The sequence below is a fragment of the Phalaenopsis equestris genome, unplaced genomic scaffold (assembly GCF_001263595.1).
Source record: "Phalaenopsis equestris unplaced genomic scaffold, ASM126359v1 Scaffold000540, whole genome shotgun sequence".
Classification (NCBI taxonomy): Eukaryota; Viridiplantae; Streptophyta; class Magnoliopsida; order Asparagales; family Orchidaceae; genus Phalaenopsis; species Phalaenopsis equestris.
This window is the reverse complement of record NW_018164980.1, coordinates 526,816-549,446: the sequence shown is the minus strand read 5'-3', so window position 1 is coordinate 549,446 and position 22,631 is coordinate 526,816. Positions and strand designations below refer to the sequence as shown.

At 36.1% G+C, this 22,631-nt stretch overlaps 1 protein-coding gene and 1 pseudogene across 1 annotated transcript in view; both read right to left on the bottom strand.

Moving 5' to 3' along the window:
• Nucleotides 1–4,120: 4,120 nt before the first annotated feature.
• Nucleotides 4,121–10,713, bottom strand: LOC110028998 (annotated as a pseudogene).
• Nucleotides 10,714–18,076: 7,363 nt separating this feature from the next.
• Nucleotides 18,077–22,631, bottom strand: part of LOC110028929 (sucrose transport protein SUT1-like) — an 8,068-nt gene continuing 3,513 nt past the window's right edge. Inside the window, exons 2-14 of the mRNA XM_020730998.1 lie at nt 22,010–22,075; nt 21,488–21,586; nt 21,334–21,398; nt 21,134–21,218; nt 20,979–21,012; nt 20,697–20,796; nt 20,032–20,107; nt 19,673–19,852; nt 19,398–19,541; nt 19,067–19,303; nt 18,900–18,963; nt 18,766–18,809; nt 18,077–18,615 (exon numbers count right to left, since the gene is read on the bottom strand). Coding sequence (XP_020586657.1) covers nt 18,445–18,615; nt 18,766–18,809; nt 18,900–18,963; nt 19,067–19,303; nt 19,398–19,541; nt 19,673–19,852; nt 20,032–20,107; nt 20,697–20,796; nt 20,979–21,012; nt 21,134–21,218; nt 21,334–21,398; nt 21,488–21,586; nt 22,010–22,075 — 1,365 coding nt within the window. The 3' untranslated portion in view covers nt 18,077–18,444. The remainder of the gene's footprint in view (nt 18,616–18,765; nt 18,810–18,899; nt 18,964–19,066; nt 19,304–19,397; nt 19,542–19,672; nt 19,853–20,031; nt 20,108–20,696; nt 20,797–20,978; nt 21,013–21,133; nt 21,219–21,333; nt 21,399–21,487; nt 21,587–22,009; nt 22,076–22,631) is intronic.

Sequence of the window (22,631 nt, the reverse complement as noted above, 5' to 3'; positions counted from 1 at the left end):
CACGGCTTGATGTGAGTATTGAGGATGAAGATTGAGAGATGATTTTGTTGTGTTTGTTGTTCTCTTCTTATGAACACCTGGTGACTACTCTGACATATTGGAAAAAAAATTATCAAATTTGATGATATTACTACATCATTGTTGGCTCACAACCAGCAGAAGCAGAATGCAGGGGAAAGATCTCACGACGACAGTTTATATGTTAAGGGTAAGTAGGATCGTGGAAGGAAGAAAGAGAATGAGGGTTCTGAAAGGCAAAATTCTAGATTAAAATATAGAGAAAAAAAGACAATTCATTGCTACAGGTGCAAGGAGCCAGGTCATATGAAGAGAGATTGTCCAAAGCTCAAGAAGCAGAGTGAGGAGAAAGGTGATACATCATCAAAGTCTGTAAATGTGGTGCAAAGTGACAAATCAGATTGCAGTGATGGTGATATTCTTTCAGTTTCATCAACTCAGTTCTCGGATGCATGGATTCTTGATTCAGGGTGTTCTTATCACATAAAACCTTACAGGGAGCGGTTTACTTCATACAGGTTAACTAATTCTGACTCAGTCTATTTGGGAGATGATAGATGTTGTAATATTGTTGGTATTGGAGAAGTCAGAATTAAAATGTATGAAGGCACAATTAGAACGTTATGTGATGTCAGACATATTCCAGATCTGAAGAAGAACTTGATTTCATTGGGCACTCGACACAGAAATAATTTTATTCCTAAGGCTGATGATGATAGGGAAACCATCAGAATTGTTAAGGGTGCGCTGACGGTGATGAAAGGAAAGTTAACTGCAGGCAATATCTACAAACTGTTGGGGAGTACAGTTGTAGGTGGAGTTCAGGAGCATTTTTACTGGTGAAAGGAAAGTTAACTGCAGGCAATATCTACAAACTGTTGGGGAGTACAGTTGTAGGTGGAGTTCAGGAGCATTTTTACTGGTGAAAGTAGATGATTATAATACAAAGCTTGACATATACGTCTGGGTCATCTTAGTGAACGTGGGATGACAGAATTACATAGAAGAAACTTGATGTTAAAAGCTGCAAGCTCGACCTTTGTAAGTTTTGTATTCTTGGAAAACAGACTAGAGTAATTTTTATGACTTGAAAGCACAAAACTGAAGGGATTCATGATTATGTGCATTCTGATGTATGAGGCCCAACTAGCAAGTCGTCATTATGAGGATCTAAGTATTTTGTTATCTTTATTGATGATTTCTTCAGGAATTTTTGGGTGTATTTCTTGAAGCAGAAATCTGAATTCTTCTCTAAATTCAAGCTGTGGAAAGCTGAGATGGAGACCAAACTGGCAGAAAGATCAAGTATTTGAGGTCCGATAATGACACAGAGTTCACAGATTCACAGTTTCAGAAGTTTTATGAGGAGCATGAGATTCAGAGGCATTTTCAGTGCGCAAGACACCACAACAAAATGGTGTGGCAGAAAGGATGAATATGTCCTTTACTAAAAGGGCAACGTGCTTGAGACTGAATGCAGGGCTTCCTAAGAGTTTCTGGGATGAGGCTGTGAATATGACATGTTATCTCATCAATAGATCACCTCAGGCATCGTTGAGTGGCAGGGTCGCAGAAGAGGTATGGATAGATAATCCAGTTAAATTAGATCATTTATGGATTTTTGGTTGTCCTGCTTATGTGCATGTACCTGGAGATGAAAGATCAAAACTTGATGCAAAATCCAAGAAGTGCATCTTTCTGGGCTATAAGAAATGTGTGAAAGGATACAAGTTTTGGGATCTGACAAGTTTTGGGAGATTGCAAAGAATATGGTGATCAGCAGAGATACAGTTTTTGACGAGCAGTTTATGTTACAACAAAATCAAGATAAGGTGTCAGAGAAGAGTTTCAGTTCAGATGCAGTGCAAATGGATTTAGAACAGCAACCAATAGCTTCTGAGAGAGGTGAAAGTTCAAATCCAACACCTGGTAATTCTATTCCAGATCATCTGCAGAATTATAATTTATTCAGAGATAGACAGAGACACACCAATGTAAAGCCTCCTAGTAGATTGGGTTATGAAAATTTAGTCTCATGTGCACTTCTCATCAGCAATGATGATCCGACCACTTTTCAAGGAGCTATCACCAGCCAGGAGAAAGAGAAATGGATGGGTGCAATGGTTGAGGAGATGGAGTCTTTGGAGAAAAAATCGCACTTGGGAGCTAGTTCAGCTTCCAAAGGGAAAGAAGGCTATTAGGTGCAAATGGGTCTACAAAAGGAAACCAATTGTATCAGAAAAAGAAGAAGAAAAGTTTAAGGCTCGACTGGTAGCAAATGGATTTTCACAACAAATGGGGATAGATTATGATGAAATATTTTTTCTTGTGGTCATACATACTTCAATCAGGGCAGTGCTTGCATTAGTAGCCATTAGTAGATTACGAGCTATTTGGGATTTGCATTTGTTGTCGATGGATGTTAAAACTGATTTCTTGCATGGTGATTTGGAGGAGCAGATTTACATGAAGCAGTCAGAAGGGTTACTCAACTTGAACAGGAGCATATGGTTTGCAGGTTAAATAAATCACTGTATTGGTTGAAATATTCTCCAAGACAGTGGTACAAGCAGTTTGACTCCTACATGATTCAGATTGACTACAAGAGATGTGAGTATGATTGTTGTATTTATGTGAAGAGTCTTGATGATGGTTCTATTATTTTTTTGTTACTGTATGTTGATGATATACTGATTGATGCAAAGAATAAGAATGATGTCTGTGGTTTGAAAACTTTATTGAGCCAGGAATTTGACATGAAAGACTTGGGTCCTACGAAGAAAATTCTTGGAATGGATACTCGCCGAGACAGAGGCTCAAGACGATTATGTTTATCTCAACGAGGCTATGTTGAAAAAGTGTTGGATAGGTTTGAGATAGGTTTGAGATGAGCAAAGAGCACTCCTTTGACAAATCATTTTAAGATTTCTTCAGAACAGTGTCCTAAGACATATACAGAAATGGAAGACATGGCAAATGTTCCATATGTCAGTGCAGTTGGCTGCTTGATGTATGCAATGGTATGTACTCATTCTGATTTGGCTCATGCTGTTAGTCAAGTCTGCAAATACATGGCTAAACCTGGAAGGCGACATTGGGAAACAGTTAAGTGGGATTTTCAGGTATCTGAAGGGTACTGTAGGACATGAAATTATTTTTGGCTGTTAGTAAAATGATCCTTCAGTTGTGGGGTATGTTGATTCAGACTATGCAGGTGATTTGGATGACATAAGGTCTACAACTTGATATGTTTTAACTCTTGGTGGAGGGCTTATATGTTGAAAATCAATAATTCAGTCTATCATGGCTTTATCTACAACTGAAGTTGAGTACATGGCAGTAGCTGAAGCTGCAAAAGAAGTCTTATGGCTTGTTGAGCTAGTAAAGGAAGTGGGCGTTGAGCAAGGTGGAGTTCAGTTGTATTGTGAAAGTCAAAGTGCTATTTATCTGACCAAGAACCAGGTGTACCATGCGAGAACCAAGCACATTGATGTCAGGTATCACAAGATCAGATAATTGATTGCTTTTGGGGAGATACTGTTGTAGAAAGTTCATACTGATGAAAATGCAGCTGATATGTTGACCAAGTCAGTTACTATCAATAAGTTCTTGCATTAGTTGGACTTGTTGAATGTCTGCAGTTGCTAGAGAAGCATAGTGGCTCAACCCAATTCTGGTATGTAAGGAACTCCATGACGTATTTCTCCTAAGGGGCTGGATATTTGCCAACGAGGAGATTTGTTAGATATTGCTCATATACCATAAATGGACAGTGCTAAATCAGGAGCGGAGCAGAGCAATATTATGTCCAAATCAGGGGAGTTTTTTTATGTGAGTTGGGGTTGTGGTACAGGGGTAATTTGGTAATTAAATATTGTACCCAAGGTTTCTTTCTATGTTCTTTCTAGGGTTGTAAATATGTCTGTATGTAACCCCAAATATTACACCTCATATTCTGTATTATGTACTTTTCTGAATTAGTGAAAAGGTCGCCGCTCTACTTCCGAGGATGTAGGCATCCTTGTCAAACCTCGTTAAATGTTTGTGTTCTTCTGGATTTGTGTCGTTCTTGTTTTTCTTCGCCCAAATTTCTCAATATTTATCATCTGCAACTATCAATTATTTGAACCACAAACGAATTAACAACTAAATGTTGACCACGAATCTGCGGGATGATGATGGAAGTTGAGTACTCAAGTACACAAGCCTGTTAAATAAAAAAAAAAGTTTCAAATTTATATGCAATGGAATAAAAAAGAATTTTAATTAAAACATGTTTGTAGTAATATAAAATCGTTACTACAAAAGGCACGTTATACAAAATCTATAAACAGGCACAAAAAGTCCAAAAATTTAGGTCACAACATGAAACGTTTCTCTCCAGATTAGATAATACTGAAGAAATAATGAAATAAGGTGACACTAACCGCTTATGGAAATCCGAGGACCGAAAACGCAAACAGAGCAGCAACTTTCACTTTACCATCCAGAATGATGATGACATCCTGGATGCTGCCATGGTAAGTGTGCAGAGACCAGGTGCTGATGATGACAGTGTCAACTATGCAGATAAAAACAAAGAAATTGCTTGACACCCATATGATTCTAAGGGAACTTGTGGCACATTGGTTCTACCAGAAATGTGGTCACTCCAAGAACAACCTACCAACAAAAGTTTATCGAACAAAAGGACTGAGAAACTCTAAAAGCTTAGGTGCACTACATTATGGTGAATGCTGAAAACATATACTCACCGAGTTTAGTAGCAGGCAAAATGCACCTGCCCTGATTCCATCGTTATATGCTTTCATCTAACCCATAGTTCCCTTTGTACCTCCATGGAAGACTTCGCGGCCCATCCAGCCAATATCATAAAGGATAAATGCAAACCATGACAGCTGCGAGCATTCAGGCAAAAGAAAGTTTAGGAAGAACACTTGATGTGGGAAGAGAAAGAAAGGCAATGAGATAACTTTTGGTAACTTGGATGATTAGGTGCAAAACTAAAGTAGAAGAAATGGAAAGCATACCCATGTGAGAGAAGTGACTAGAAGAACAGAAGGCATTCCTTGTGGCAGATTCTTGATACTTTTGAAAATGTCCAATTTTCCTATTCTGTCGTCCTCAGCTTCAGTGCTTCCTTTGACGGATGGAAGAGGCGCCTCTTTAGCAACAACGAAGGTCACAATTACACAGATTATAAGGAAGACATTTTCATTGTTAGAAAGATCAAATGCATCGGCATTCAACGTATAAAGGTTATACAATTTATATAAGTTAAATAGAAGCTTTGCTATTGAATTACAAAGTCTTCATGGAAAAATGGCATGAATTTTTAATTAACTGAAATTATGTGTGCCAATGAAGGAAAAAAAAGGCCATTTGTACCACGACAATTAAGAATGCACCTTTTAAATTTGCACAAGCCTCACAACAAGCCTTATTTGACATGAAAGGCAGCCACCTGATCAAAGATAGATGGATCAAAAATTAATAGAACAACATTTTGGGAGTGATTTACATTAAACAAGTTGGCTGAAAAAAAAGTTTACAGTTAGACATCTATAAATTCTGTAGTACAAATTTCAGTTGATTTGGTTAAAAAATACTATTACGGTATGATTGCTAACTGCTCTTAAGCAACAAAAAATATCAATTTTTTTCTGAATTCGAGTTAATTAGTCAGTAATTGGAATGTACTGGAATTAAGCAGATGTGATCGACTAAATTTTGCTAGACCAACGTTGGATATAGATGAATTTGTGTCGTGCAGATACGACTAAATAGATTACAAGTTTTGCTAAGTTTGGTCAGGTTGGATTATTGATTCTTTTGGTGATGAACGGTAGGAAAATAACTTGTTATGCATCTTGATAGGCATCAACATAAACTCCACAGAGGCATCAACATGATAAAACAACAATAACTTGTTATGTATCTCCACAGAGGCATCTTGATGCCTAATGAGTAATTCCTCACCTCCACAGAGGCATCAACATGAACACTCTTTTGGAATGATATAAAAAACTTTTGGGTAAAAATAATTTGCACAACATTGCACATTTTAGCTCAAAATCTCTTGGAGGTTAGCAATTGCTGATAATAATTTTAGATACACAGCTAATGTTTTGAACATGCTTGTGCCACTCTCCATTAGCACCAGATGAATAACCAAGGATGTTTCCAATATGCATCAAATGTAGCATTAGCAGCATTGGTTCCATGATGCCCTGTAAATGATAAATAAACTAGTTAATAGAAAAGCTACTCTAACTGGCGGTTATATTAGATAATAACATACATTTTCTGTACATTACATTTCTATTTTTTTATTTTCTCCAAAAAATTCTTTGGTTCGTAAGGGAAAAGGTTCATAAGGGAAAATGAAAATAATGCTCAACGCAGTAACAACAAGATAGATCGATCACCTGAGAGATCAGCCATGAGAGCTCGGGCTGGACCCTAAAAATAATTCCATGCCTTATGTCAATAAGAGTGCAGAATAACAGGATGTCTACTAATACCCTAAAATAAAATGAAGATCATTAATTCAACATTAAATATTTAACCACATCTTGATCACCTGTACTGCATTGTTGGACAGATCCAGCATCCAAAATCCAGCTACAAAAACGAATGCAGCCCGCCACCGAGGACCATGATACACACTATTTATGTAAAAATAAACATTAAAGAAAGAAAATTGTGCATCAATAATACATAAGTTCACACAAGCCAAAACATTTCCCGCACTCAAAAAACTATAAAGCCACCTTGAATTACCTGCAATGTTCCTTGGTATCACCCAGCTTGAAACCGATGTCTGAGGAAAAGGCAATCACAATAACCTAACAATAAAAAAGAATTTCTAATCATGCATGCATCATAATTCCATAGCAGAATATGCAGATCTTGGTATTATTATTACTACACTTACTGCAGTAGAAATCAGCAAACAGCTGACAAGTATGAATGGTCTTCTCTTTCCAAATCGTGAATGGCATCTATCACTCCATAAACCAACACAGGGTTGAACCTAAGTACCAAAAGGGGAAGGCAAATTTTATAACTGTAGATTATGCCGAAATAAGCAAAAATATGGTTAAGCATGACTAATGATATTTTAGAATCAGCTTTGAGTTTGACATGCTGCCTAACTTGTGGCATCAATATATTATATCATAGTTTTATAGTTTCAAGGGATGTTTGTATAAAGAGTTTATAATTTAGCTCATCAGCTATCCACTTATGAAGTGTAAGAATATCTTGTGAAGGATTTAAGGCAAATAACAACCATTCTTGTTTCATGTAAAGGAAATATAGTATAAAAATTTGAAGCAAAAAAACTACTTGTCATGGTAATTGAGGAAAATAAAAGAAAAGAAATTAAGACGACGACAACTTAATCCATCTAATCAACACTTAATGTTCAATTGCACATAAGAAATTATTCTTCAAGTGCTTACCACAAAACCTGTTAGATATGGCTCATATCTGGGGAGTTGGAGTTTCTTTTGAAGAGGCGTGTCTCCTGGTGAAAAGGAGTGTCTCTTGGAATAAAGGGGGTTGGGAGGAGCGAGGGCGTGATTGTAATTTTATCTGAGGGTTTGTATATGTCTATTTATATGGGAAACCCTATGGGATGTAATTGAACTTCTCTGAAATAGTGAAACCGCCGCTCGCTCCCGAGGACGTAGGCAATTCTTTGCCGAACCTCGTTAAATCTTTGTGTTCTTCTTCTAGATTGTTGTCGATTCCTGTTTTATTCCGCGTTAAATTTCATAACAATTGGTATCAAAGCCTCTCGAGGGGAACAGGAGGAGATCGACGCAGAAGAAGATTTGAGAAGGAATTGCGAACTGTTTCACGGCATTTTCGAAGTTCGCGGTTCGGGATTTCGGCTAAGGAAGAAGAACTGCGGCAGTTCTTCGTGCGAGATACTAGTTCGCGAGTTCACGCAGAGGGACAGGGATTGCGACAGGAGTTCGGCCCAGAGGAATCGCGGAAGAGTTCGCGGCGGTGCGGGTGCAGTTCGGACAGAAGTTCGCGGACGGGCGAGTTCGAGGTGTTCGGTGCTTGCGAATCGCGGGAGAAGCAGCGCCGATCCGCGACTAGGCCGGGCGAGTTGTCGCAACCGGAGAAGTCTTTGCACTGCGAAGCAAGGAATCGCGGGTATCGCGACAGGAGTTCGGACGGATCGCGAGGGAGTCGCGATAGGAGAATATCGCGACCGAGAAGGCTTTGCAACAGAGGAGTTTCGCGAAGAAGTTCGGAGTTGGACGAATCAAGCGGTTCGATAACTGCCTAGAAGATCAAGGAACCGCCTGGGCAAAGCGCTGAAAGATTAGGATTCCAAACTTGCCTTTGGAAGAAGAAGCCACGTGAAAGAACAGTTTCGGCGGTTTTGTCGCATTTCCGAACGAGTTCGCGAAGGGCTTCTGAGAGAGGCTTCGCGACGGTTCTTTCAGGTGGAATCCGGAGGCTGTTTTGCAGTCACGAAGGGCGAAGAGGCGCGAGGTTCGGTTTCTTGAACCTTCGTGCAGTTTCAGAAAATAGAGGAGTTTGGCTGGTTCAACATCCGTGGGAAACAGAGGCTGTCCACCGCGAACAGGAGCCTTGTTTTGCGGATAATCTGAGGAATTCGGTCAGTTAAATTCACCGATTCGTCGCAGGAGATTTTGCGACAGGTGGAGTTCGGCAGGGTGCAGGAGGTGAGCATGTACGATTATTTCGTGAACAGGAGTTTCGTGGAGGTATTCCTCGAACAAGTGCGAAGGGATTCGTGGCTCGCAGAAACAGCAATTGGCCGAGGTACTGGTACGAACAGGGAAAGTGCTTCGTGGGAAAATTTGATTCACGAATCACAGGAGAATCGCGGGATAGTTGTTGCATTTGACAAGAAAAAATTTCAGGTTTCTTTGAATTTATTTGCGGAGTATTTTCTTTTGTTTTTCGAAGCAAGGCAAGAAAATACGGTGCAGGATTAGATTTCAAATAGCAATGTCTGGAGCAAAATTCGAGATAGTGAAGTTCGATGGAACTGGGAACTTCGGATTGTGGCAAACAAGGGTAAAAGATTTGTTGGCACAACAGGGAATTTTGAAGGCTTTGCGGGTTACGAAACCTGATAATATGGAAGATGAAGATTGGGAAGAGTTACAACTTCGAGCGGCAGGTACCATACGTTTATGTCTCGCAGATGAGATTATGTATCATGTTATGAATCTGAAATCTCCAGGAGAAGTATGGAAGAAATTGGAATCTCAATTTATGTCCAAATCTTTGACGAATAAATTGTATCTTAAGCAAAGGTTGTATGGGCTGAAGATGCAGGCAGACACTGATTTGGTTCAGCACTTGAATGTCTTCAATCAAATAATCACGGATCTGGCACGGCTTGATGTGAATATTGAGGATGAAGACCGAGCAATGATTCTTTTGTGTTCATTGCCTACTTCTTATGAACATCTGGTGACTACTCTTACATATGGGAAAGAAACAATTAAAATTGATGAGATTACTGCAGCATTGTTGGCTCACAACCAGCGGAAGCAGAATGCAGAGGAAAGCTCTCATGGTAATTGTTTATATGCCAAGGGTAATCAGGATCGTGAAAGTAAGGAGGAGAAGGAGAATTCTGGAAGGCAAAGTTCCAGGTCAAAGCCTAAAGGCAAGAAGATTCGTTGCTTTAAGTGCAAGGAACAGGGACATATGAAGAGAGATTGTCCAATGCTCAAGAAGAAGACTCGTGATGTATCTTCCAGGGCTGTGAATATGGTGCAGAGTGACATTACAGATTACAGTGATGGTGATGCGCTTTCAGTTACAACAACTCAGTTAAAGGATGGATGGATTCTTGATTCAGGATGTTCTTATCACATAACACCTAACAGAGAGTGGTTCACTGACTGTGATGAAAGGAAAGATCACTGTAGGTAACATCTATAAACTGATAGGGAGTACAGTTGCAGGTGGAGATCGCTCTGTTGAATCATATGGTGAAAATGCAACAGGAACTTTGACCAAGCCAGGTTAGATGGTTTGGTTGCCCAACCCACTTTGGTATAAAGAGACTCCATGAGATTTTTTCTTCTAAAGGGGCTGAATATTCACTAAGGTGGAGATTTGTTTGGTAGGCGCATATACCGGGTGATGCATATCTCCTAAGGTGTTGGATATTCGCCAAGGTGGAGAATTGTTAGATATGGCTCATATCTGGGGAGTTGGAGTTTCTTTTGAAGAGGCGTGTCTCCTGGTGAAAAGGAGTGTCTCTTGGAATAAAGGGGGTTGGGAGGAGCGAGGGCGTGATTGTAATTTTATCTGAGGGTTTGTATATGTCTATTTATATGGGAAACCCTATGGGATGTAATTGAACTTCTCTGAAATAGTGAAACCGCCGCTCGCTCCCGAGGACGTAGGCAATTCTTTGCCGAACCTCGTTAAATCTTTGTGTTCTTCTTCTAGATTGTTGTCGATTCCTGTTTTATTCCGCGTTAAATTTCATAACAAAACCAGCAACGGGAGCGCATAGCCACATAAGTGAAGTGAGTGCATGCGGCAATCCAAGCTTCTGTAACACAACCCAAAAGACAGTAAAAATGATTAGTCTTATACAATTTCTATCTTTTTTTAATTATCTGTAGTAACTGTACAAGTTTTTTGTATTTAAATAGCTTTTCACATAACATTTTCCATCGTTTCGATGTTGGACTAAAGACGCCCAAGACGAAATGGGGAAATTCATACACCGGTTTTAGAAAACTTTACCATGTACGGGAACTCAGCTAGAAGCTTCTCTAAAGTAGAAATTTATTTAAATTTTAGAGATATTTAGATACATATCACCCAATCTTATGTATTTTATATGTAACGCTTAAACTTATATATTTTTTATAGTTATATCACCCAAAATTAATTTTAAAATAATTAATGTATATATCAAAAGTATCAGCACGAATCTCAAAAAGAACGAATGTTAGGAGAAAAGAGCATCTTTTTGAAGTAAGCAATCAACCGACGATTCAAGGCCGAGTATGAAGCCGCTTTTCAAACCCGGGATAGGTTCAAGCTTCGAAGATAGTTCCCCGCTCGGTAACAGTAAACCTCCCCAAAAGTGAGACACGAATCATTCCAGAAGCGAGTCTCGTCGGAAACCCCGCTAGGCTGGACGAGATTTGCTTAAGACTTTGCAGGATTGGCAGATCCAATTGAGGCAACGAAATAACCAAACAGGTGAGACTCGAGACCTACAAGACTTGAGTTGAAAGGAAAATGAGCCACGGCTCATTACGAAAAAAACCGACCAATCACATTCGACTGACCAATCCCACGTCCTGACCGAATGAATACCTCAGAACCGACCGCTCTCGTCGACTGTGAATACCTCGACTGATCAATGTGTACTCTAGAGGGTACAGATTCCACTCGGTCGGTAGCCTCAGTCGGTTGACTTCAAGCTAGTTGACTAGCCATTTATCGCCAATATTAAAATTCAAATTGTAATACAAATATGACATAAAATCTATACAATCAATTAGAGCCTTAATAACGTTAAGAACCGTTTTTATAACTGTTCATTCTTTAAGTAATTGTACAAAAATACACCTACATAAGTATGGGGCAAATATTTGAATAAATAGATCTTTCCTCCAATTCTCCTTAAAAGATACAGATTTATTCTACACTCTCTTTCTTCTATCAGTCACTCGGCTCTAACTCTCAGAGCGTGATCTACAACATAAAAACTAGGTTTCAACAATTTAATTTAGCATCATTTAAATACATGTAAAAATTTAATAAAAGATGGATGTAAATAAATATTAATATCTAATTATTTTGAACAAAAATGAGCCTAACACGAATGAAAAAATATTTCTTTGTGCTCGGCTCGTTTATCAATTAAGTTCAAAAAAATTATTCGTGTTCGACTCACCTCTTTCATGAATAAAGTAATAATGAGCCATTTAACGAGCCTAAAATGAGTTGTTCGTGAACGACGAGCTCTTTATACAGTCCTACATGAGAGAGTGAGGTGATTAGCCCATCTAAGTTTAAGTAATTGTTTTGAGCCCAAAACAGCAACCTTATCTTATCAAAATAAAATGAGGAATTTAATTTACAAAATAAAAAAAATTTGTATTATTGCAGTTTTTTTCTTCTAAGAAAACAATCAAAATAGAGGAATAATATACTACCAACAAAATTTAAATTAAAACTCAGGTCATATAAAATGTTTTATGAGAGGGATCAAAATAAAATCAATCACTTTGCTCGGCGGAATGAAAAAAATTAATAAGAAAGAATTGTATTTATAAACACTTAATAATTGAACAGAAGAACATAAGAAACAAAAGAGTCGCTTTTCTCCCAAGTAGAAGAAGACGCCCAGATACAATCTTTTCCCCAAGGAGGGCGACCCAATTCCATCGATAAATTATTACGTACGGACACCGCATGTATCTCTGCATGCGGTGTCCGATCTTGTCCGTAGATCACGGTGATCTACGGTCAGGATATATTTCAGTTTTTTTTTTTTAAAAAGAAAATTAGGTGGAGTCCACCGAAATACATCCTGACCGTAAATCACTTGATTTACGGTCAGGATCCTTGCATGCGGTGTCCGTCTGTATGGAATAATTTTTCCATTCCATCATACCACTCGTTTGAAATACCTCTCAAAGATCCATAATTAAAAATTACAAAAAAAATAAAATAAATAAAACTTTATTTCGTAGAATAATAAAAGAAAAAATCGTTCCATATTCATATTTAAGTGAAAAATAAATAAATAGATTCCTTAAATTTAAGAGCCGAAGCTCAATATGAATTAAAGAAATTTCACAAAATAAAAATGAAGTTTAGAAGGAGTGGACAAAACAAATTCCCCCAAAACCCAACACACAAACAAAGGTATATTAAAGCCATAAATTTATTTTCAAAAGATTTCAACTCAACTACTACATCAAGGTTCATGATTTATACTTGATTGGATGCATTTAATGACATATCATTTATCTCTTTATTTTTAACATTAAATAATATATCTTCCAACAAAATATGATGATAAACAAATTTGTGATTTGCAATTTTAATTTAAAACATAGAAAACACAGGTATTATTGAGTTTGTGAACTATTAAAATTCTTCTAACGTTTAAGTTTCAGAACTTTTTCTAAATTGGCATTTTGATTAGAGCAACAATTGCTAAAACCTTTTGGAACATTTTTGCTAAAAAAGATTTTTAAAGGTTTCATTTGGCCCTAGAAATTTAAATAATTACTTCTAAGAATGGTTTCAATGACCTAAAAGGTTTTAAGTTAGGTTCAATATTGATGTTCAAAGGTTTTATTTTAATACTCACAAATTATTTAAAAGGAAAGCTCACCCCTCTCAATCTCTCTTTCTAATACTTTAGTGTTTCCTTCTAAAAGTGATTTGTATTGTTCTATTTAGGTAAAGTATCTCCCTTTATAAACAAATGAAATTTCTTTATCATACTTAATGGAGTACCAATGTATGATAAATACTATCACTTAATAGGATTTAATTTTTTTTATACAAAGAGTAAAAAACTAACATTTCATCATTGTATTTTTTGATATGGCAATGCATACATGTTACTAAGAAAAGCCCCTCAGAAAATAATAGCAATTTGCACGGTACTCTAATTTGTTTATTTTTATGTGACTTTCTTGCTTAATTTTGTACCTCTTCAATAAATTTAATCCTTCTTATTTAAGATAATTGTATGTTTCTATGTGTCATTATTTTATATATTTTCAATTATAAAAAAATTTCATTTTAATTTTTGAAAGAAATTAAATTTTCAAATATCTCAATAATGAAACTATGTTTTAATGAATTTTTGTAATCAAACAAATCATCAAACAATTCTTTTTTTTTTTTTTTAATGCAAATCACTACAGGAAAACTATGAACTAGAATCATTTTTGATGCAAAATTAGTGACCGATTAGCGTTTGTTTAGCGTCACCCCACAATTTCGCTTCTGAAAGAATAAACACAGACGAGTTGCGTAACACAGACGAGTTGCGTGGAGCAAAAACACTAAAATGATGAAATAGCATTAGTTATGGCCAACACAAATTTTACTTATTGGTGTTGGTCTTAGGTTCTTAGCGACCGCGCAAGAGCCCAAAAATAAGACAACCACGAACAACAACTCCACTCCACTCCCTAATCTCATTTCTGCCCTCGTTCATCGCCTTTGTTGCCTCCGAGCTCCTTCACCGATTCCAGGTTCGATTCACCACTCCAACCCAATCTAAGGTGAGAGATCTTCTTCCACGCTTTCAAGCTGTGGTTTAGCATAAGATTTCTTTTTTTTTTTTCCTTGTATAGGTGTTAGATACGAAAATACATAAATTTTGCTCAAGTTTTTTCGTATTTCATTGTTATATATATGCAATGTATATGGATTTCATGGTTTTAAATAAGTTGAGATGTGAGACATGTAAATACATAAGAAATTTGTGCTATGTCTGAAAATTTAGGTGTGAGATATGTAAACACCTGAGAAATTTGTGTTATGTATGTGAATATGAAAATTTAGGTGTGAAATATGTAAATGCATAAGAAATTTGAGTTATGTATGTAAATATGAAATTTTGGTGTGAGATATGTAAACGCATAAGGAATTTGTGCTGTGTATGTAAATATGAAAATTTAGACTTGAGACATGTAAATACATAAGAAATTTGTGCTATATGTATCTAAATATGAAAATTTAGGAGTGAGATATGTAAATGCATCAGAAATTTGTGCTATGTATGAAAATATGAAAATTTAGGTGTGAGATATGTAGATAAATAAGAAATTTGTGCTATGTATATAGATATGAAATATTATGTGTCAGATAGTAAATACATAAGAAGGTGGCCTAAGGTTTCGGGTAAGAAAATGGTATGATAATTTAATATTGTAATAGTAGTTTGATGGGTTTGTTTGGGTGTTAATGGGATAATTTGTTGATTCTATGATGACCATGAACTGAGCAGTAAAGTACAACAATTCTATAAACTATTAAATGATGCCCAACAATCATTATGGGAATGATGCACTTCACCCACAAAGTTTACAACCGCTTTAAGAATGTTGAATATCAAATCCGATTTTAGCATGCTCAGAGAATATTTTAATTAGGTAGTAACATTATTAAATGAGACGAACCCTGTTGATAATTTAGTTCTAGAAGATTTATACATAACTAAAGAGTTAGTGACAAAATTGGAGCTTCTAACTAAAAAAGATAGATTGCCGCGTCAATGGCTACATGTTATATTTTAGGGAAAATGCACAAGAGAAAAAATGCACATTTTGTAGTGCTGAGATGTTCAAACTAAAGGGGGGAAAGAGTAAAAATCAGAAGAATATTCCTTACAAATATCTCTATTATTTTCTTCTCATTCCAAGACTTCGTCGCTGTTTGTTTCTATGCATACAACTCCCGACATCACATGTCATAAAATCATATATGTTAGTGCTAATACAACGACTCATACCTTAGCTGGTGAAGTTTGGAAAAACAAGAAAAGATAAAATATAAGAAATTATGTTATAAAAATTGGTTTAAATGTAAAAAAATTGGAGAGCTGGGAAAAATATCAGAAGGCCTGCAGGGAGTCTAAAAGAAAAATTTGTGAAGCTAGAAATTCTTTTTTTAGTGATCTTTATAAGAGATTAGATTATATGTATAAACCAACCAAACAATAAAAAAAGAAAAGTAAATATTTAACTCAAGTAAAGTGTATTAAAGATGAAAAACAACAAATGTTTTTTCTTAGAAAAAGATATTCAACATAAGTATGTGAGTTATTTTGATAAACTTTTTAATGAAGTTTTTGAAACTGAAATCGACGTGTGTCATCTTGATACCGTTAATAAGGATAAAAATTTTCATTTTTACCGTTGCATTAGTAAAAAATAAGTTAGGGAGGCTTTAAAGAAAACCAAGGGTGGAAAGTCTATAGGACTTGATGATCTTCCAATTGAAGTGTGGAAATATTTAAGAGATTTGGGAGTTTCTTGGCTTACTAAACTCTTTAATATTATTTTAAAAACTAAAAAGATGCGAGGAGTGGAGAAAGAGTATTTTAGTCCCCATTTTTAATAATAAAGAGAATGCACAAGACTTGCAAATTATAGAGGAATTAAATTGATGTGTCCTACTTTAAAATTATGGGAGAGAGTAATTGAACATAGGTTAAGACGTATTACCAAGATTTCTCATAATTAGTTTGGATTTATGTCGGGCGGGTCTATCATGGAAGCTATACATTTATTGAGAGGTTTGATGAAGAAGTACATATATAATAAGGAGGATCTAACCTTGATTTTAATTGATTTAGAAAAAGCTTACGAGAAGGTTCTAAGAGATATCCTTTGGAGATTTCTTGAGAAGAAAGGAGTTAATATGAGCTATACTCAAGTCATTAAAGTTATGTATACTAGAGTTGTTACTTGTGTTCAACTTGAAGGAGGATTGACCAGATATTTTCTTATTTCTGTTGGATTACATCAGGGATCAGTTTTAAGCTTTTAAGCCCATAGATCAGTTTTAAGCCCATATCATTTTGCTTTAGTTATGGATGGTCTTACTAGACATTTACAGGAGGATGTACCTTGGTGTATGTTGTTTGTTGTTGATATCCTTCTCGTGGATAAGAAAAGAGAAAAAAGTCCAGGAAAAACCTGATTTATGGAGGTCTTCATTGGAGTCTAGAGGCCTTCGTTTGAGTAGAACTAAAACTGAATATATGGAATGTAATTTTAGTAATAGTAGCTTTAGTGACAGAAGTGCAACTTTGGGTGATCAAATTATTAAAAGGTGTGAACGATTTAGATATCTCGGGTCTATTGTTCAAAGCAATGGTGATATTGATGGAGATATTAATAGTAGAATTCAAGGAGGTTGTTTGAAGTGGAGGAATGCTTTAGGCCTATCGTGTGATAGAAAATTACTACTTAGACTGAAAAGAAAATTTTATAAGATGGTGGTGAGATTTGTAATGCTTTATGGTGTCGAATGTTGGCCTTTAAAAGAGATGCATAATACTAAGCTACGTGTTGCTGAGATGAGAATCATTAGGTGGATGAGCGGCTTTACACATAGAGATAAAATGTGAAATGAACAAATTTGTGATAGGGTTGTTGTAGCACCAGTGACGGACAAAATTAGAGGGATTCTCCTAAGATGGTTTGGTCACATTAAACGACAACCATCTGATGATCCAATTAGGAGAGTAGATGTTTTAGATTCGACTTATGTTAAAAAAAAAAGCAGAGGCAAACCTAGGAAGTCTTAGGCTTATTGTATAAAAAATGATTTTAATTTATTAGAATTAAATAAAAATATGAAACTAAATAGGATGCAATGGAGAATGCAATGGAGAAAAAAAAAGGATTCATATAGCCAACCACAGCCAGTGAGATTAAGGCTTTGTTGTTGTTATTGTTGTTGTATCCTAACATAAGAATATGTTCAACGAGGGCCAGATGGAAAGATCCAAACTTGTGGCCCATAGTGATTCCAAAGCTTTCAATATAATGAGATTGAATTGAGGTGACAGATCTAAAAAATTGAAGGATGAATCATCCAAAATTTGATTAAAAACATAAGCAGTAGTGGTCGTACCAAATTAGTTACAGAGGAAATATATATGTGATGATCGTCACTGATAATGGTCATCCTCACTCGCAAAAATATTTGGGATGCTATATGTTCGCGCTCATTTCTATCTATTTGAATATAATGAATCCAATGCAAATCCTCATTGTTATTCCCATTCCATAATGAGATGATGGCATGCAACACATACAAAGGTCCCTTTTTCCCTAAGACTCTTCGCCTCTTTATTTATTTGGCGAAGTATGATTTCTTTAATTAGTATGTAATATGCACGAAAGTATCTGAAGAATTGAGCACAATAAGTTGAAGCAAAATATAACCAAAATCTCATGCCAAACACGATAAGAACGAAGAATGAGTTTGAAACAAAATAAAAACTAAGTAGTCATAGCCAAAATACATTTGAGTTATATTTTAAGATAAAATAAACACAATCACTCATTTTATTTTCTCATGTTGATGGTACATTAAGGCAAAACACAAGGTCGTATGGGCATTTTAACTAGCTTGGCATATTCTGTCAAGCTCTGAACCAATACACAGTGTGAACTACACTATATTTGGAGAGGGAGGGACCTATTAAAGCTCCATCCAGCATAACACAAACTCTACAACTTCATCTCTCATTAAGATCATCTCTCATTAAGATCTTCTAAATTCAAGTTTGCAACATTTTATTAGACATTTAACGCAAAACCAAATCATCAGGATGGGGCTTCAGTACCTATAAAAGCATGAAGCAAAACAACAGGGATAACCAAGAAAGGAGAGGAATTATTTTCAGTGCATGCCACCCATACTGGCTTTGAAGTTAGAGCGAGAGAGCCTTGGAAGCTTGAAGAGACCAACAATGCCGCACACGAAGGCGATCCCTGACGCAAAAGCAAATGCAGGAATGTTGCCTTTGTTGAAGATAGCATCCCACGGTCCCGCCCCAAGTGCTATGATCACCTGATTTATTGTTCACAAATAATTAGCAATAATATTCAAAAAGATTCTCCCATGAGCCTTGTATAAGACTCATTTTCAAATTATTTATCATCTACAACAATCAATTGTCTGAACCACAAACGAATTAGGGACTAAATGTTCACCACAAACCTGCGGGATGACGATGGAAATGTTGAGTACTCCAGTACACAGACCTGTAAAAGAAATAAAGTTTTAAATTTATATTTGGTCAAAAATGAAAAAAAATCAAGTAAAACATGTTTGTAGTAATTGTGCATATGAACCTTGGCCACCTCCTTGGTTGGCAGCTAGCTGTGCCGTTACTGCAAAAGGCACGCTATACAAAATCTACAAACCGCCAAAAAATGTCCAAAACTTTAAGTCACAACATGAAACATTTCTCTCCAGATTAGATAATACTGAGGAAACAGTGAAATAAGGTGACACTAACCGCTAATGGAACACCCAGGACCGAAAACACAAACAGAGCAACTGCTTTCACTTTACCATCCGGAGTGATGATGACATCCTGGATGTTACCATGGTAGGTGTGTAGAGACCACGTGCTGATGATGGCAGTGGCAGCCATGCAGATAAAAACAAAGAAATTGCTTGACACCCATACGATTCTAGGGGTGAACTTGCGACACATTGGCTCTACCAGGAATGAGGTCACTCCAAGAACAACCTACCAAAAAATTTTTTAGCAAAGATCAGGATTGAGGGACTCTAAAAGCATAAGTGCACTGCATTGGGTTTGATGCTGAAAAACATCTACTCACCGAGTTTAGTAGCAGGCCGAATGCACCTGCCCTGATTCCATCGTTGTATGCTTTCATCTGAGCCGGAGTTCCCTTTGGACTTCCATGGAAGACTTCGCGGCCCATCCAGTCAGTATCATAAAGGATAAATGGAAACCATGACAACTGTAAGCATTCAGGCAAAAGAAAGTTGAGGAATAATAATTGATGTGGGGATGGAAGAATGGGACTGAGATAACTTTTCGTAACTTGGATGATTAACTGCAGAAATTAATTAAAAGAAATGGAATGTATACCCAAGTAAGTGAAGTGACGAGAAGAACAGAAGGCATTCCTTGTGGCAAATTCTTGATACTTTTGAAAATGTCCATTATTCCCACTCTATCATCCTCCGCTTCAGTGCTCCCTTTGACGGATGGAAGAGGCACCTCTTTAGCAACAACGAAGGTCACCATCACACAGATTATAAGAAACACCTGTTCATTTTTTGTAAGATCAACTGCATCAACATTCAACCGATAAAAGTTTACACAATTTTTATAACTTAATGAGAAGATTTGCTATTGAATTACGAAGTCTTCATGGAAAAATGACATGAAATATTAATTAAATGAAATTATGTGTGCCAATGAAGATAAAAGAAGGACATGCGTACCACAGCAACTAAGAATGCTCCTTTCAAATTTGCACAAGCCTCACAACAAGCCTTATTTGACAAAAAAGGCAACCACCTGATAAAAGATAAACAAATCAAGAATGGATAGAACAGCGTTTTGGGAGTGATTTACATTAAACAAATTGGCTGAAAAAAGGTATACAAGTCAGACATCTATAAATTATGTAGCACAAATTTCAGTTGATTTGGTTAAAAAATACTTTTACGGTATGATTGCTAACTGCTCTTAAGCTACAAAAAAATCGTTAGTTTCCCGAATTGGAGTTAATCAGTCAGTAATTGGAATGTAAAGGAGTTAAGCAGATGTGATCCAATAAATTTTGTTAGACTAATGTTGGATATAGTTGAATTTGTGTAATGCAGGTACGACTAAATAGATTACCAAGTTTTTCTGAGTTTGGTTAGGATGGGTTGTTGACTCTTTTGGTGATGAACGGTAAGAAAATAACTTATTATGATTCTTGAGAGATTTTTGAACCGCTGTCTCCCACAGAGGCATCAACATGAACACTCTTTTGGAATGATATAAAAAACTTTTGGGTAAAAATAATTTGCACAACATTGCACATTTTAGCTCAAAATCTCTTGGAGGTTAGCAATTGTTGATAATAATTTTTGATACACAGCTAATGTTTTGAACATACTTGTGCCACTCTCCACTAGCACCAGATGAATAACCAAGGATGTTTCCAATAGCCATCCATGCAGCAAATATAGCATTAGCAGCATTGGTTCCATGATGCCCTGTAAATGATAAATAAGCTAGTTAATAGAAAAGCTACTCTAACTGCCGGTTATATTAGATAATAACATACATTTTCTGAACATTAGATTTCTATTTTTTTATTTTCTCCAAAAAATTCTTTGGTTCATAAGGGAAAATGAAAATAATGCTCAACGCAGTAACAACAAGATAGATCGATCACCTGAGAGATCAGCCATGAGAGCTCGGGCTGGACCCTAAAAATAATTCCATGCCTTATGTCAATAAGAGTGCAGAATAACAGGATGTCTACTAATACCCTAAAATAAAATGAAGATCATTAATTCAACATTAAATATTTAACCACATCTTGATCACCTGTACTGCATTGTTGGACAGATCCAGCATCCAAAATCCAGCTACAAAAACGAATGCAGCCCGCCACCGAGGACCATGATACACACTATTTATGTAAAAATAAACATTAAAGAAAGAAAATTGTGCATCAATAATACATAAGTTCACACAAGCCAAAACATTTCCCGCACTCAAAAAACTATAAAGCCACCTTGAATTACCTGCAATGTTCCTTGGTATCACCCAGCTTGAAACCGATGTCTGAGGAAAAGGCAATCACAATAACCTAACAATAAAAAAGAATTTTTAATCATGCATGCATCATAATTCCATAGAAGAATATGCAGATTTAGATATTATTAGTACTACACTTACTGCAGTAGAAATCAGCAAGCACCCGACAAGTATGAATGGTCTTCTCTTTCCAAATCGTGAATGGCATCTATCACTCCATAAACCAACACAAGGTTGAACCTAAATGCCAAAAGGGGAAGGCAAATTTTATAACTGCAGATTCAGCTAAAATAAGATAAAATATGGTTAAGCATGACCAATGGTATTTTAGAATCAGCTTTGAGCTTGACATGCTGCCAAACCTGTGGCATCAATATATGATATCATAGTTTTATTGTTTCAAGGGGTGTTTGTCCAAAGAGTTTATAATTTGGCTCATCAGCTAGCCGCACAAGAAGTGTAAGAATATCTTGTCAAGGATTTAGGGAAATAACAACTATTTTTGTTTCATGTAAAGGAAATATAACATAAATATTTCAAGCAAAAAACTACTTGTCATAGTGTTTTCAGAGGGAAAATAATTGATGGAAAAAAAAAAAGAAATTAATGATTAATTGCACGTAAAAAATTCATCTTTAAGTGTTTGGGAGATCAAACGCTTACCACAAAACCAGCAACGGGACCGCATAGCCACATAAGGGAGCTGAGTGCATGCGACAATCCAAGCGTCTGTAACACAGCCCAAAAGTCAGTAAAAATGATTAGTCTTATACAATTTTTTTAAAAAAATTACCTGCAGCTACTGTACACATTTTAAGAACATTTTGAATTTAAACCAAAGAAATTTTGAACTACATCACGAGGATAACTAGTTTCTCGAGATTATTCATTTTCTCTACGCAAGTTAATGGAAGGAGACTCTTTTTGTTTTAGCTTTTTATTTAAAAGAAGAATATCACATGGGTGAGGCTGAACCTAAATCTTATGGTTGATAGATAAAGCTCTTAAGCACTAGATCTACGTGACCTCTAAAAGAAGAGCGAGCCCTATGATTTTATCCAATAAAAAATAGAAAATTAAGCGAACTTATAAGACCAAAAAAAAATCAAATATTTCCATCAATCATGTCCTCAAAGAACTGTCAAAACTTGTTCAAGGCAAAATATTACTCTTAAATTTAAATCTGCGTTACAACTGAACATATAATATGTTTTTGATGCATATAGAAATAAGAATTTAAAGTAAATAATTTATCCAAAATCAAAATAATATATATATATATATA